This window comes from Pelodiscus sinensis, chromosome 2 (assembly GCF_049634645.1).
Source record: "Pelodiscus sinensis isolate JC-2024 chromosome 2, ASM4963464v1, whole genome shotgun sequence".
NCBI classification, from domain to species: Eukaryota; Metazoa; Chordata; order Testudines; family Trionychidae; genus Pelodiscus; species Pelodiscus sinensis.
Window position 1 is genome coordinate 36,480,609 of NC_134712.1, and position 13,801 is coordinate 36,494,409.

The following is a 13,801-nucleotide window of genomic DNA, read 5'->3' on the forward strand; positions in this document are numbered from 1 at the left end:
CCTTCACCCTAAGTCCTGCGGCGATGGGCTAGCTGCAAAACGGCAGGTGTGGATACACTGGCGGCCGCAGTGGCAAACCTGCACGCAGGCGGCTCAGGCTATACGGTTGTCTTCCACTGATCTGAAGCAGCAGTGGTTTTCGGCAGCCACGTGGGCGACTGAGCAGTCCTTTTTAGGATAGCGCTGCTTACCTCCGTAGTCTGAGGAAGGGGCTAGAAAAGGTGCCCTAAAAAATGCCTGCTTCACCAATCCTGACAAGCTTACCATGGCTGGTGGGAATCCCGCTTATGTGGTCGAAATACAAAGAAAACCAGTAACACTCCACTTATTCTTGGAGCGTGGTACATACGTACCCTCATGGATCATACAGATGCCGACAGCCCCGAAAGGAGAACTGCCCTGATTGCCAAGGAGCTTGCTCGCTACAAGATCAATATAGCAGCTTTGAGTGAGACCCGGCTGGCAAAGGAAGGACAGATGACTGAAATTGGAGCAGGTTACGCCTACTTCTGGAGTGGGCGAAGAATAGACGGACGCCGCGAGTCGGGAGTTGGATTTGCTGTGTGAGAAACCTGGTGAATAAGCTATCCAACCTACCAAGAGGAATCAATGACCGGCTGATGGTGCTGAAGTTACCTCTGTCTGGGAAAAAGCAAGTCACATTCGTTAGTGCTTACGCACCAACAATGACTAACCCAGAAGACATCAAGGACAAATTCTACCAAGACCTGGAAGAGCTGACTGCTATAATACCAAAGTCAGACAAGCTGATCGTCTTAGGCGACTTCAATGACAGAGTTGGTACTGATTATGATTCCTGGAAGGGAGTCATCGGTAGATATGGCATTGGTAGCTGTAATAGCAATGGACATCTGCTCTTGAGGACATGTGCAACAAATGATCTCCTGATAACTAATACCGTGTTCCGCCTGTCCAAACGTAACAGAAATGGATGCACCCCCGCTCAAAGCACTGGCATCTAATCGACTATATAAAAGTCCGTAGGAAAGACCGACAGGATGTCCGTGTGACCAAGGCTATGTGTGGCGCCGACTGCTGGACGGACCACAGACTGCTCATCTCAAAGATGAACCTTAGGATTCGGCCCCCCCAGACGTCCACAAGGCATTATGGTCCCAAAGCGCCTAAACGTCTCCAGACTGAAAGACAGCAGCGTCCAACAATCACTTGCTGACGCCCTGGAATTTAAGCTGGAAGCCACTGGAACGGACGCTGATATAGAGCCCAGCTGGGCAGCTTTCAAACAGCTGGTGTACTCCACTGCCTCAGAGTTAATTGGCGTCACCACAAGAAAGCACCAGGACTGGTTCGACCAAAACTGTGGAGAAATCAAGGCATTGCTGGATGAAAAACATTGTCTCCATCGTGCCTACAGCAGTGACCCTAAGTCTGTAGCAAAAAAAGTTGCCTTCACCAAGATACGTCAGACTGTACAGATGAAGCTACATGAGATGCAGGACACATGGCTGAGCCAGAAAGCCGATGAGATCCAGGCCTTTGCGGACAGACACGATATGAAGAACTTCTACAATGCTCTTCAGGCTGTGTATGGCCCAGTCACATCTGGTTCAGCCCCTCTCTTGAGCGCAGATGGTAGTACTTTGCTCACTGATAAGGAGAAGATCCTTAATCGCTGGGCAGAGCACTTTGCTGATGTCCTTAACAGGCCTTCTTCTATCAACGAGGAGGTAATAAACCGCCTACCTCAGGTGGAGATCAACGAAAGCCTGGCAGATCCTCCAACAGTACTGGAAACTCAAAAGGCCACTGAATTGCTCTCCAACAGTAAAGTTCCTGGAGCTGATTATATTCCAGCTGAAATTTATAAATCTGGTGAACCCAAGTTAATTAAAAGGCTTACTGAAATGTTCTGTGAGATGTGGAAACAGAAACGTGTTCCGCAAGACTTCAAAGATGTATAGATGAATAATAGACGCAAGCGCAAGGGAAATCGCCACTCTTGTGACAACTATAGAGGAATCACTCTGCTCTGTGTTGGAGGAAAGGTCCTCGCCAGAATACTTTTAAGCAGACTCACACAGCACCTTGACCAAGGTCTCTTGCCGGAAAGTCAGTGTGGCTTCAGGAAGGGACGAGGTACTACTGACATGATATTTGCCGCCAGACAACTACAAGAAAAGTGTCAAGAACAGAATGTCCAGCTCTACACGGTCTTTGTGGATCTAACTAAAGCATTTGACTCTGTCAGTCGTGAGGGCCTCTGGAAGATTATGACCAAATTTGGCTGCTCAGATACCTTCATTGAAATGGTGAAGCAGTTCCATGATGGCATGCTTGCCAGAGTCCAAGATCATGGCAATTATTCACAGCCATTCGCAGTCACAAACGGTGTGAAACAGGGGTGCGTCCTGGCCCCCAGTCTCTTCAGCCTTATGTTCTCTGCTGTGCTGATTGATGCCTTTAGAGAAAATAATGTCAGGATCGACTTGCGCTACCGTTTTGATGGAAGGCTATTTAACTTGAGGAGGCTTCAGACCAGAACCAAGGTCCAGGTCGAGACCATTCGTGACTTTCTATTTGCGGATGATTGCGCCGTCAACTCGGGTACTGTGGCCAGACAGCCCGCCTCCATCACATCCATCTTATCTGCCTCTCTGAAGCATACAGGGCAGAGAAGGAGCAGTAAAATCAGCATAGTCTATGCTGGCTCATCTGATCCTGAGAAGCTGAAACATAGATATGAGGAGAGATCAGGATATGCGAGACTGCCACCGGCTGGCACCTATGTTGATTCGAACACACACACAGTCCCTGGAAGAGGAATTTCCCACTGAGAAAAGAATCCCCAGTAATTCCAATTTAGTTATCTCTCTTACAAGTGTAAATTAAGTTCACAACTCCCTTGTAAGAACTGGTCTCACAAAAGACAGACCAGCCCCATTTGGCATGACAGATAAGAAAGAGAAATACGTGACCCCATGAGTATATAAGATGGGCCCAGCACACACTCACTTTGAGTGTCATTCTACCCTCTACCTGCTGGTCGGGTTAGGTGTTTGACCTCCCGAGGTTCTATGGGGACGCCCACCTCGTATTTTGGTCTTTCCTAGGAATTGAGGGACCGGCCCTGGCCTGACATGCTGGAGTCGAGAGGCACAGAAGGGGGTAAAAATTGTACCTGGATGTGGTCCTCTGTCTTAAGTGTACACATAGAAAGAGTAAGCTGTTACTTGGTACCATTATTTCTATTTTTCTATCTTTATCTTCTTTGTAACCATTTTTAAGATCCATATTTTGCTAGCAGTATCTATATTTTGCTAGTAGTTAAGAAATAGAGCAATAGCCATTGTAACCATATGATTTATAAGCTTCTTTAATAAACCTGTAACTGTTTAAGCTTTAACCTGACTCTTTCAGTTGCTGTAACAGAACCAAGCACAATTTAAAAGAACTTCAGCCGGTCTTAAGAGACAGATATAGGGAGCCCTGACCGTTGGCTGACAGGTACGCAAGCAGGCATGCAACATTGCATGAATCTATTTTCCGCAGCGTGCATGAGCTTTGGCCTCACGATATCCACCAAAAAAATCCAAGGTTCTGCATCAGCCCACTCCTGGCTGTGACTACACTGAGCCATCCAGCACTGTCAATGGCCAGAAGCTCGAAAATGTGGACAGGTTTACATATCTTGGCAGCACTCTATCAAAGGCAGCCAACATCGACGAGGAGGTGAATACTACAATAGCCAGAGCCAGTGCAGCTTTTGGAAGGCTTTTGCTGATGATTGTTCTGCCTGGCGCAGATGAATACATGATGGTGCAATAGCCCACAAACAAAAGAGACTGTGTTATGCTGCAGAGAAACGTCTTCTTCGCAAGTCTGGGGCTGGTATCTTCTCTTCTCCCGGTCGGCAGTCCGATCTTTCATGTCCCCACCGTAACTGTCAATTTCAGGCTTGGATTGGACTAATCAGCCATCTCCGAACCCACTCCCAACTAAACTGATGACATTGGGTGGTCCTCATCGACCTCGATGGACGAACGAATGTCACAACAATGTACCCATTTCCCTCCCTTCCTCCTGTTTCCCCAAATTTAGTTTTGACTATAATCCTCTAAACATGTAATACTCTACAGTATATAGGAATTCTGTCACTCTTACCTTATCTTTCCTCTTCTTAATTGGTCACTTGCCACATCTTGCAGATCATGCTTCAAGGAATTTTTGTAAAGAAACACTTACCTCTGTAGTGGTTCCAAAGTCACCAGATGGGCTATATGTACTGGTATCTGGTGGAGCTGTCCCAACACTACTTTTAATTGGAGAGGTAGGAGGAGCAGGCCCTGTAATGGATTCTGTGTAGACAGAAGACTGATACAGCATCCCTTTTTTCTGAATCTTATTCCACACTTTGCTCATGGTATCAGCCAGTTCATACAGAAGCTGTACCTAAAGAAAAAAAATGATGGAGTTCTTCGTAATTAGGTGTAGGAAAACTCATCCAGCCATCAATATCCTCCAGTGCTATTTAAACTACACATCAGAGCTTAATACTTTACATTGTATAACATCCTGATAAGAGAATATGCTACTATAAAAAGAACTAATAATAATTACAAAATAGTGGTTTTGCTCAGAAAGCACTACTTGTCTAAACATATAGTAGAAAATCAAACTTCAATATGTGATTCATAAAAATACAAGTAATGTATCTGGTCTTGTAAAATTTTAGTAATAAAGAAAACTATCTAACTTCTTAATTATCTCACAGACATAATGACTGCCCTTTTACTTGATTCTTATGAAAAGAGAAACTCACATGAAAAAGGAAACATGAACGTTCTCAAGTACAGACTATGTAAGAGAGACTCCTTTTAACAACATTAAAATGACAATTTCATGCTACATATGAAACAGTTCTATATATGTAGCAAGAACATCAACTATCCAGCTCATTAGCTTCCTGGGACAAGTCATCCCAATATTCAGAAAGCATACTGTTTAACTTGCACGTTGTTTGACTCAGTTTTTATATATTTACACAAGCTTTCATAAATAAGCATTAATCATGACATTTGTATGACAACATATTGCCTTATACTATATAAAACAAGTCCAGAGAATACCGCAAACAATACGTGAGTAGACCCACAGCTGGATACCATACCCAGCTGCCATTATAAAAAATTGTCTTATTTATAAGAAGTTTCAGCCTCAGGACACATCCAGTCGATGAAGCTGGCTTCTTATGTGGGCAGAACAGATGCAGAAAAACATTGTTGTCAATCTATATTTGATATAAAACAGTACTTGATTTTGTGCATGTGAATGTTTGATGAAGTCTCAAAGAATATGCTGGAGTTTTATAAAAAACTTAATTCATTTGGGTTTTTCTTTTGAAGATTCAAGACTTACAATGAGCAGGTCATATAATTTTCTGACAATTTTTTGTTGCACTTATGATTAATTGCATTTATGTCTTCTTACATTAAGAGTAATAACCAAACGGTGATGGTGGTTCTGGCTATAGAAGAAATTTATTTTTGTAAAGTTCAAAATCTATCATGTCCCCAGGACTTTGATATGCTGTGATAGTTATTTTTTACTTTAATTACTATAACTAACCACAATTATTAAACTGTGTTATTTAAAAACAATTTCATTCAGAATTTTATACTTGTTTCCATGAAATTTAAAGTAACACATTTCAGACTGATTAAGTTGTATCTTATTAACTGGGGCTGACTCTACACTGGCAAAAGGAACAACCCCACAACTTTCCAATATTAAAAAATGAATTATCTGAGCACGAGTGATAGTTTAATCATTTCACAGAGTTTACTGGGATACTTGGACAGGACCAACAGTACATTATTGGAAACGGGGAAAAAAAGATTGGTCCAAAGACTAGTGGATAAGTTAAGCAATTGCAGTATCCAATTGTTCATAAGAAAGCAGAAGCAGAGTGTGTGAAGAAATGATGACACTGCCTTGTGCATGGCTACAACCACACATAATATAGAGGCAAATTTTGTTACCAGAATGTCCCAGAGCTGAGGAGTTGTAGAAAAGTTTCAGCTTTCAATAAGGCAAACAGTGTTTTCCAGTATTAAGAGGATACTATTTTAAATGGACCTGGTTAGTTATATACAGTTCCGCCATCTGAGCAGACAACATGTATGTCAACAGTAAGAGACTGGGTCATAATGAACAAAAATTGCTAAAAATGTGGACAAAACCAGAAGGAACTATATTGTTCATATTAGAAAGAAAAGCTAAATTCTATTGAAACAAAATACAGGACTATATAGCACTTTAAAGACTAACAAGATGGTTTATTAGATGATGAGCTTTCGTGGGCCAGACCCACTTCCTCAGATCAAATAGTGGAAGAAAATAGTCACAACCATATATACCAAAGGATACAATTTAAAAAAATGAACACATATGAAAAGAACAAATCAAATTTCAGAACAGGAGGAGGATGCGGGGGGGGGGAGGCGAAGGTAAATGTCTCTGAGCTAATGGTATTAGAGGTGATAATTGGGGAAGCTATCTTTGTAATGGGTAAGATAACTAGAGTCTTTGTTAAGACCCCGGCGTAAAGTGTCAAATTTTAGCATGAATAACAGTTCAGAGGATTCTCTTTCAAGTGCAGTCTTAAAAGGCTTTTGAAGCAGGATGCAAGTAATTAAGTCATTGAGACAATGTCCTTTCTGGTTGAAATGGCAAGAAACTGTTTTTTCTTTGTGATCTTGTCTAATATCTGTTTTGTGGGCAGTGATCCTTTGGCAAAGTGTCTGAGACGTTTGTCCAATGTACATAGCAGACGGACACTTTCGGCACATGATAGCATAAATTATATTTCTGGATGCGCAGGAATGTGTGTTCTTGATCTTACAACTCACTTGGTTAGGTCCAATAATGGTATCAGCAGAGTGAATATGTGGACAAAGCTGGCAACGGGGTTTGTTGCAAGGGAAGGTACCAGGATTGGTATTACTGTGGTATGTCCTGTGGTTGTTGGTAAGAATCATCTTGAGGTTAGGTGGTTGTCTATAGGAGACTATGGGTCTGTCTCCCAGAGCCTCTTGGAGTTTAGTATCCTGTTCCAGTATAGGCTGTAGTTTATTGATAATACGTTGGACAGGTTTAAGTTGGGGGCTGTAGGTGATGACAAGTGGTGTTCTATTGTTTGTTTTCTTGGGTCTGTCTCGAAGTAGATGGTTTCTAGGTATTCGTCTGGCTCTTTCAATTTGCTTTTTTATTTCTCCGGGTGGGTAGTTGAGGTTTATAAATGCTTGGTAGAGATCCTGAAGTTTCTGGTCTCTGTCAGTGGGATTAGAGCAGATGCGGGTGTATTGAAGAGCTTGGCTATAGATGATGGATCGTGTGGTGTGTTCTGGATGGGAGCTGGAAGCATGTAGGTAATTGTATGAGTCAGTGGGTTTTCTGTAGAGGGTGGTGTCTAATTTTCCATTGTTGATTTGTACTGTGGTGTGCAGGAAATGGATCTCTCATGTAGAATGGTCCAGGCTGAGGTTGATGGTGGGGTGTAGGTTGTTAAAATCTCTGTGGAATGTCTCCAGTGTTTCTTGGCCATGCGTCAAGATCATAAAGATGTCATCGATGTAGCGTAAGTAGAGAAGGGGACGGGAGTTGAGGAAACGTTGTTCTAGGTCAGGAATAAAAATATTAGCATACTGTGGGGCCATGCGTGTACCCATGGCTGTGCCGCTGATCTGGAGATATAAGTTGTTCTCAAACTGGAAATAATTGTGGGTGAGAACAAAGTTACATAGGTCTGCTATTAGATTGGCAGTGGTGTCCTCTGGGATAGTGTTTCTAATTGCTTGTAATCCGTCTTCATGTGGGATGTTGGTGTATAGAGCTTCTACATCCATGGTGGCAAGGATGGTGTTATTGGGGAGGGTGTCAATGTTTTGTAGTTTCCTTAGGTAGTCAGTAGTGTCTTGGAGATAGCTGGGGGTGTTGGTTGCGTAGGGTTTGAGAAGAGAGTCTACATAGCTGGATAGACCAGTAGTGAGTGTGCCAATACCAGAGATGATGGGATGTCTGGGGTGTCCAGGTTTATGGATCTTGGGAAGCAGATAGAACAATCCTGGTCGGGAGTCAGAAGGTGTTTCTGTGTGGATTTGTTCCAAAGTAGCTGTAGGGAGGCTTTTAAGGAGACAGTGTAGTTTCTTTTGGTATTCCGAGGTGGGATCAGAGGAGAGAGGTTTGTAAAATGTGGTGTTGGAGAGTTGTCTGGTTGCCTCCTGGTTATAGTCGGCCTTATTCATAATGACCACAGCACCACCTTTGTCAGCTGGTTTGATTATAATGTCCAGGCCGACTATAACCAGGACGTCTCAGACACTTGACTATTACTATATATATTGGGGGCAAATAGGAAATAAGTGTGGGGGGATGGGGGAGAAGGGAAGCAAGGGAACAAGGGAAAAAAGGAAAGGAAACTGGATTCATGTTGCTGGAAGGTACCCTCAATAAACAATGAATTGTTTGCATCTCCAGACTTTCTGTATTGCTGTTCTCTGTTCATGTGAAATGGACCAGGGAAGTGGCAGAGTGAAGGACTAAGCCCTTTAATGGGGGAGTGAGTCCTAACTCATGTAGACATACTTATGCTCACTCTCATTGAACACACACACGAACTACAATGTAGCCACAGTAGCATAGACAGCTGTGAACAGTTGCACAAGTAGCCATCTCAAGTACAAACCCACCTGGACTTCATGGGAATCACACCCCAAACTCCAAGTTTAGATGCAGCACAAAAGTAAATCTTTTCACTCATTTTGAAAATGAATGACTTTGACAATATTCTGGTTACAGGGCTACAAAAATACTGCTGTGTTTTGAGTTTTTTCCCTTCAACACTATAACTCAAACCCAGATGAATTTATTTAACCTGACATAGTAACGCATTAGTGGAATAAAAGTAAGTGCTTGGAGTCTTTGAACATTTATGGAAAAATAGACGTGACTTGATTATGTACTTTAAAAAAGTCGTTTTAGGATATTGGGTGTACGCATTGCAACAGAATTAAAAAATTAACACCATAATGGCTTTTCTGAATCATTTCTGACCTATAAAGTCTACACTATGGAGATCAGAGCTGCATGAAAGACTGAGACACAATGACAATGAGTGTGAGTGGGTACAATTCTGTGTAAGTTAGTACTATGAAGATGAAGATGAAATAAGGCAGGCTCTAAAGGGTGTAAAATCGTGCAATATTATTCCATTAAAATATGTAAAAATTTTGTTAAGATTGCAAAGTCTTGAAATGCCAAAATTAAAGCTGTATGCACTTGATAATTCTCCCTTATTCTGCATTTACTTTTATTACCTAATCACATTCATTGTACAGCATGGATGGATATTGGTGAATTGAGGCAGCTGTTCAATATTTAATTTTTATCTCCATTGTTCAGTGAGTGGTCCCCTTCCAATTTTATTACACAACATCCAACCTACACACTTTGAACTCCAGTCTCATCCACTGGATCAAGTGGAGGGGGTATATGAATAACGCAGAGTCTAGTGTGGGCTTGGATAATTGCAGTGAATGGGACAGGGAACCGCACACTTAGAATGAAATAAATCAATTCAGAACATTTGCCTTATACACAGACCATCATCCAATAAGTGCAGTGAATAAGGCAAGAGGAAAAAAGAGCATTTGATTAAAGAACACATTGTAATGCTGCTTGCACATGCACAAAGGACAATATAAATATTACCCCAGCAACCTCAATGTTAACATTTCCAGACTTAGGCCCCGATCCGGCAAATCTTAATATATCTGAAGTGTTTTCAAGATGGAACCTGACAAACAATGGTTGGTTATTTTGTACAGTAACTAGAGTTCTTCTTAATGTACGGTCCCACTGTATATTCCACTCAAGTTGTGTACGCAACTGTGGTGCTTGAGACCAAAAGATTTTTTTTTTGTTAGCAGTGTCCTTATTCTTTGTGCTTCAAGAAGAATATATGCCTTTATAATATGATCACATTCATTTTGCTGAACAGCACTTCCTCATAGAGCATCTTGGGATATGTGCTAATCTAGATGGGCTCCCCCAAATTACAAGAGGCATCTGTGATCAACTTTTGGTGGATGGAAGACAAATGAACAAAATCTCTACATATACTGTCTCCATGTTTTTTCACTAGGGGCATGTCTAAACTACATTCCTCTTCTGAAAGAAGAATGTAAATGAGCCTGATCAAAAATTCAAATGAAGTGTGGATTTACAAATCTCGTGCTTAATTTGCATAATCGCGCAAGAGCGCTTTTTTGAAAAAGGGTTTTTAGAAAAAGAAACCACAGTCTAGATGAGGTTCTTTCAAAAAAAGCTCTTTTTCGAAAGAACCTGTACTCCTGAAAAAATGAGGAGCATGGGTTCTTTCAAAAAAGGTTTTCTCTCCCCTGAAAGAACCGTGTCTCGACTGTGGTTTCTTTTTTGAAAAAAACCACTCTTGCACGATCATGCAAATGAAGTGCAAGATTTGTAAATCCACAAGAGGATTTCAGAAGAGGAATGTAGTTTAGACATAACCAAGGCGAGCGAAACTACTACCGTGTGTGGAGCAAGACCAATTTGTTTAGACTGTGTCTGCCTGGTACAGACTGACTATAACTAAGCTTGATAACACTGAAGGTAAATTTCACAAAAGGTCTCTCATACCTTTGAAATGTGGCTTAGGAGGGTGAGACAAGAGTTCACTATTGTTTGGGGGTTCCTTCAGCATTGGTATGATAAGCATCATCATAGCCTGGAACCAGTCATGAAGTATGCATACCTTGATAGTATCTGAGTGCAGTTGTTCCAACTGAGTCCATAAACTATATGTGTGGGGGAGGATTATAGTGGATTTTTCTGCATTTACTTTAAGAATGCTAATTATTGCAAAAGCCCAAATAATTAGGGGTTCTGCCTAAACTTCCTGATATGACTTCTCAGTGAACAACCAATTGTCCAGGTAACAGAACACTAAAATGTTCTCAACAGAGATGTACAGATTCTATTGACGGTCTGCACTGCAATTAAAAACTCATTGTGTTGACTTCCAGGCTCAGGCTGGATCCTAAGATCCAGGACCATGTCAGGTAGGAGGTTCTAGATAAGCAGATAAGGTTCTAGATAAAGATCTATATACAAGCCTCATATATTCTCCCCACATTCAAGGGTTCTAATCTTGGTCAGGCAGTGGTTCTCAGTACTAGCAATTCCTTCCCCTAGTACCATCAGTGCTGGAGGCATCCAATTATTCATTTCCCTCACTGATGCCAAGGACAGCCCCGTGCAGCTACTTCAGTAGCAGTCTGACCTTTTTTTTGGTTCTTAGTGCTGAGGGATGAATACCCATGCCAGATTACATAGTCTTACTTGACTGAGTGGGTAACGGGAAGTCTTTTTCTTAGATGATAATTTAAAATGATGTCCTATCCATGTCATTATGAAAGTGTTCACTCTTAATGTCTTTGAGTTTTCTATTTTCTGCTAGAGTCCTTAACTCTGCTTAAAGGGACCCTGGAGCTAGAGATAACTGTGTTTGAAAAGGTACGGGCTAGGGATGGAATCTTGTCTCATCAAATAATCCATCAACAATGTTCAACATCTGAATTCACAGGATTGATGAGTTTGGGGGGGGGGGGGGGACGACGACTGTGCTTCCTGAGGCAACAGAAATATATGTCGTGGCTGTAAATGCCCATGAAGGTCCAGACACAGATGACCTAGTTCTTGAAACCTGAGTTTTTGGATGTGCTATGTACCTAGTAACCAGACATGGAGGACACCCCCTCAAAATTAAAACTAAGCTAAGAAAGTTCTATCTACAGCTAATAAAGCAAAACATCAGTAGGTAAAACTGTGGACACTACCAAAGTTCCATCTCATACCACAAGCAGAAGAAAGGAACTGGAGAAGTAGACAGCCCACGAACACCTTACACCCTTGGTTGGGAGTACATAAGAACGGCAATACTGGGTCAGACCAAAGGCCCATCTAGCCCAGTATCCTGTCTGCCAACAGTGGTCAATACCTGAGGCCCCAAAGGGACGAATCACAACAGGTAATCCTTACATGATCCCTCCCCTGTCTCCCACTTCCAGAGAAACAAAGGCTAGGGACACCATTCCTACCCATCCTGGCTAATAGCTATTGACATACCTAACCTCCATGAATCAATCTAGTTCTTTTTTGAACCCTGTTAAAGTTATAGCCTTCACCGCATCCTCTGGCAAGGAGTTCCATGGGTTGACTGTGTGCTGAGTGAAGAAAAACTTCCTTTTGTTTGTTTTAAACCTGCTGCCTATTAATTTCATTTGGTGACCCCTAGTTCTTCTATTGTGGGAATAAGTAAAAAACTTTTCCTTATTCACTTTTTCCACACCAGTCATGATTTTATAAACCTCTATCATATCTCCCCCTTAGTCTCCTCTTTTCTAAGCTGAAAAGTCCAAGTCTTTTTAATCTCTCTTCATATGGGACCCGTTCCAAACCTCTAATCATTTTTGTTGCCCTTTTCTGAACCTTTCCCAATGCCAATATATCTTTTTTGAGATGAGGCAACCACATCTATACTCAGTATTCAAGATGTGGGCATACCATGGTTTATATAGAGTCAATAAGATACTGTGTCTTATTCTCTATCCTTTTTTAATTACTCCTACCATTCTATTTGCCTTTTTCACTGTCAATGAACACTGAGTGGATGTTTTCAGAGAATTGTTCACAATGAGTAGTTGTAGCCAAATTAGTCCCCATCACATTGTATGTACAGTTGTGATTATTTCTTCCAATGTGCATTACTTTACATTTATCAACATTAACTTTCATTTGCCATTTTGTTGCCCAATCACTTAGTTTGGTGAGATCTTTTTGAAGTTCTTCACAGTTTGCTTTGTTCTCAACTATCTTGAGCAGTTTGGTATCATCTGCAAATTTTGGCACCTCATTGTTTACCCCTTTCTCTAGAATGATCATTTATAAACAAGTTGAATAGGATGGGTCCCAGGACAGATCCTTGGTGTACCACACTAGTTATCTCTCTCCACTCATAAAATTTACCATTTATTCCTACCCTTTGTTGCCTGTCTTTTAACCAGCTATCAATCCACGAAAGGACCTTCTCTCTTATCCCATGACAACTTACTTTAGTTAAGAGCCTTTAGTGAGGGACCTTGTCAAAGGCTTTCTGGAAATCTAAGTATACTATAGCCACTGGATCTCCCTTGTCCACTGTGGCCAGACAGCCCACCTCCATATCATCCATCTTATTTGCCTTCCTGAAGCATACAGGACAGAGAAGGAGCAATAAAATCAGCATAGTCTATGCTGGCTCATCTGATCCTGAGAAGCTGAAACATAGATATGAGGAGAGATCAGGATATGCGAGACTGCCACCGGCTGGCACCTATGTTGATTCGAACACACACACAGTCCCTGGAAGAGGAATTTCCCACTGAGAAAAGAATCCCCAGTAATTCCAATTTAGTTATCTCTCTTACAAGTGTAAATTAAGTTCACAACTCCCTTGTAAGAACTGGTCTCACAAAAGACAGACCAGCCCCATTTGGCATGACAGATAAGAAAGAGAAATACGTGACCCCATGAGTATAAAAGATGGGCCCAGCACACACTCACTTTGAGTGTCATTCTACCCTCTACCTGCTGGTCGGGTTAGGTGTTTGACCTCCCGAGGTTCTATGGGGACGCCCACCTCGTATTTTCATCTTTCCTAGGAATTGAGGGACCGGCCCTGGCCTGACATGCTGGAGTCGAG

General features: G+C 41.8%; 1 protein-coding gene across 9 annotated transcripts in view; it reads right to left on the bottom strand.

Moving 5' to 3' along the window:
- VPS13B (vacuolar protein sorting 13 homolog B) overlaps positions 1–13,801 on the bottom strand; it is a 999,042-nt gene that overhangs the window by 422,240 nt on the left and 563,001 nt on the right. For all 9 annotated transcript variants that reach the window (XR_012901295.1, XM_075920306.1, XM_075920307.1 and 6 more), the window contains one exon: positions 4,225–4,431. Coding sequence is in view for 8 of the 9 variants with exons in the window: in XM_075920306.1 (XP_075776421.1) it covers positions 4,225–4,431 (207 nt within the window). In the remaining variant the exon portion in view is untranslated. The remainder of the gene's footprint in view (positions 1–4,224; positions 4,432–13,801) is intronic.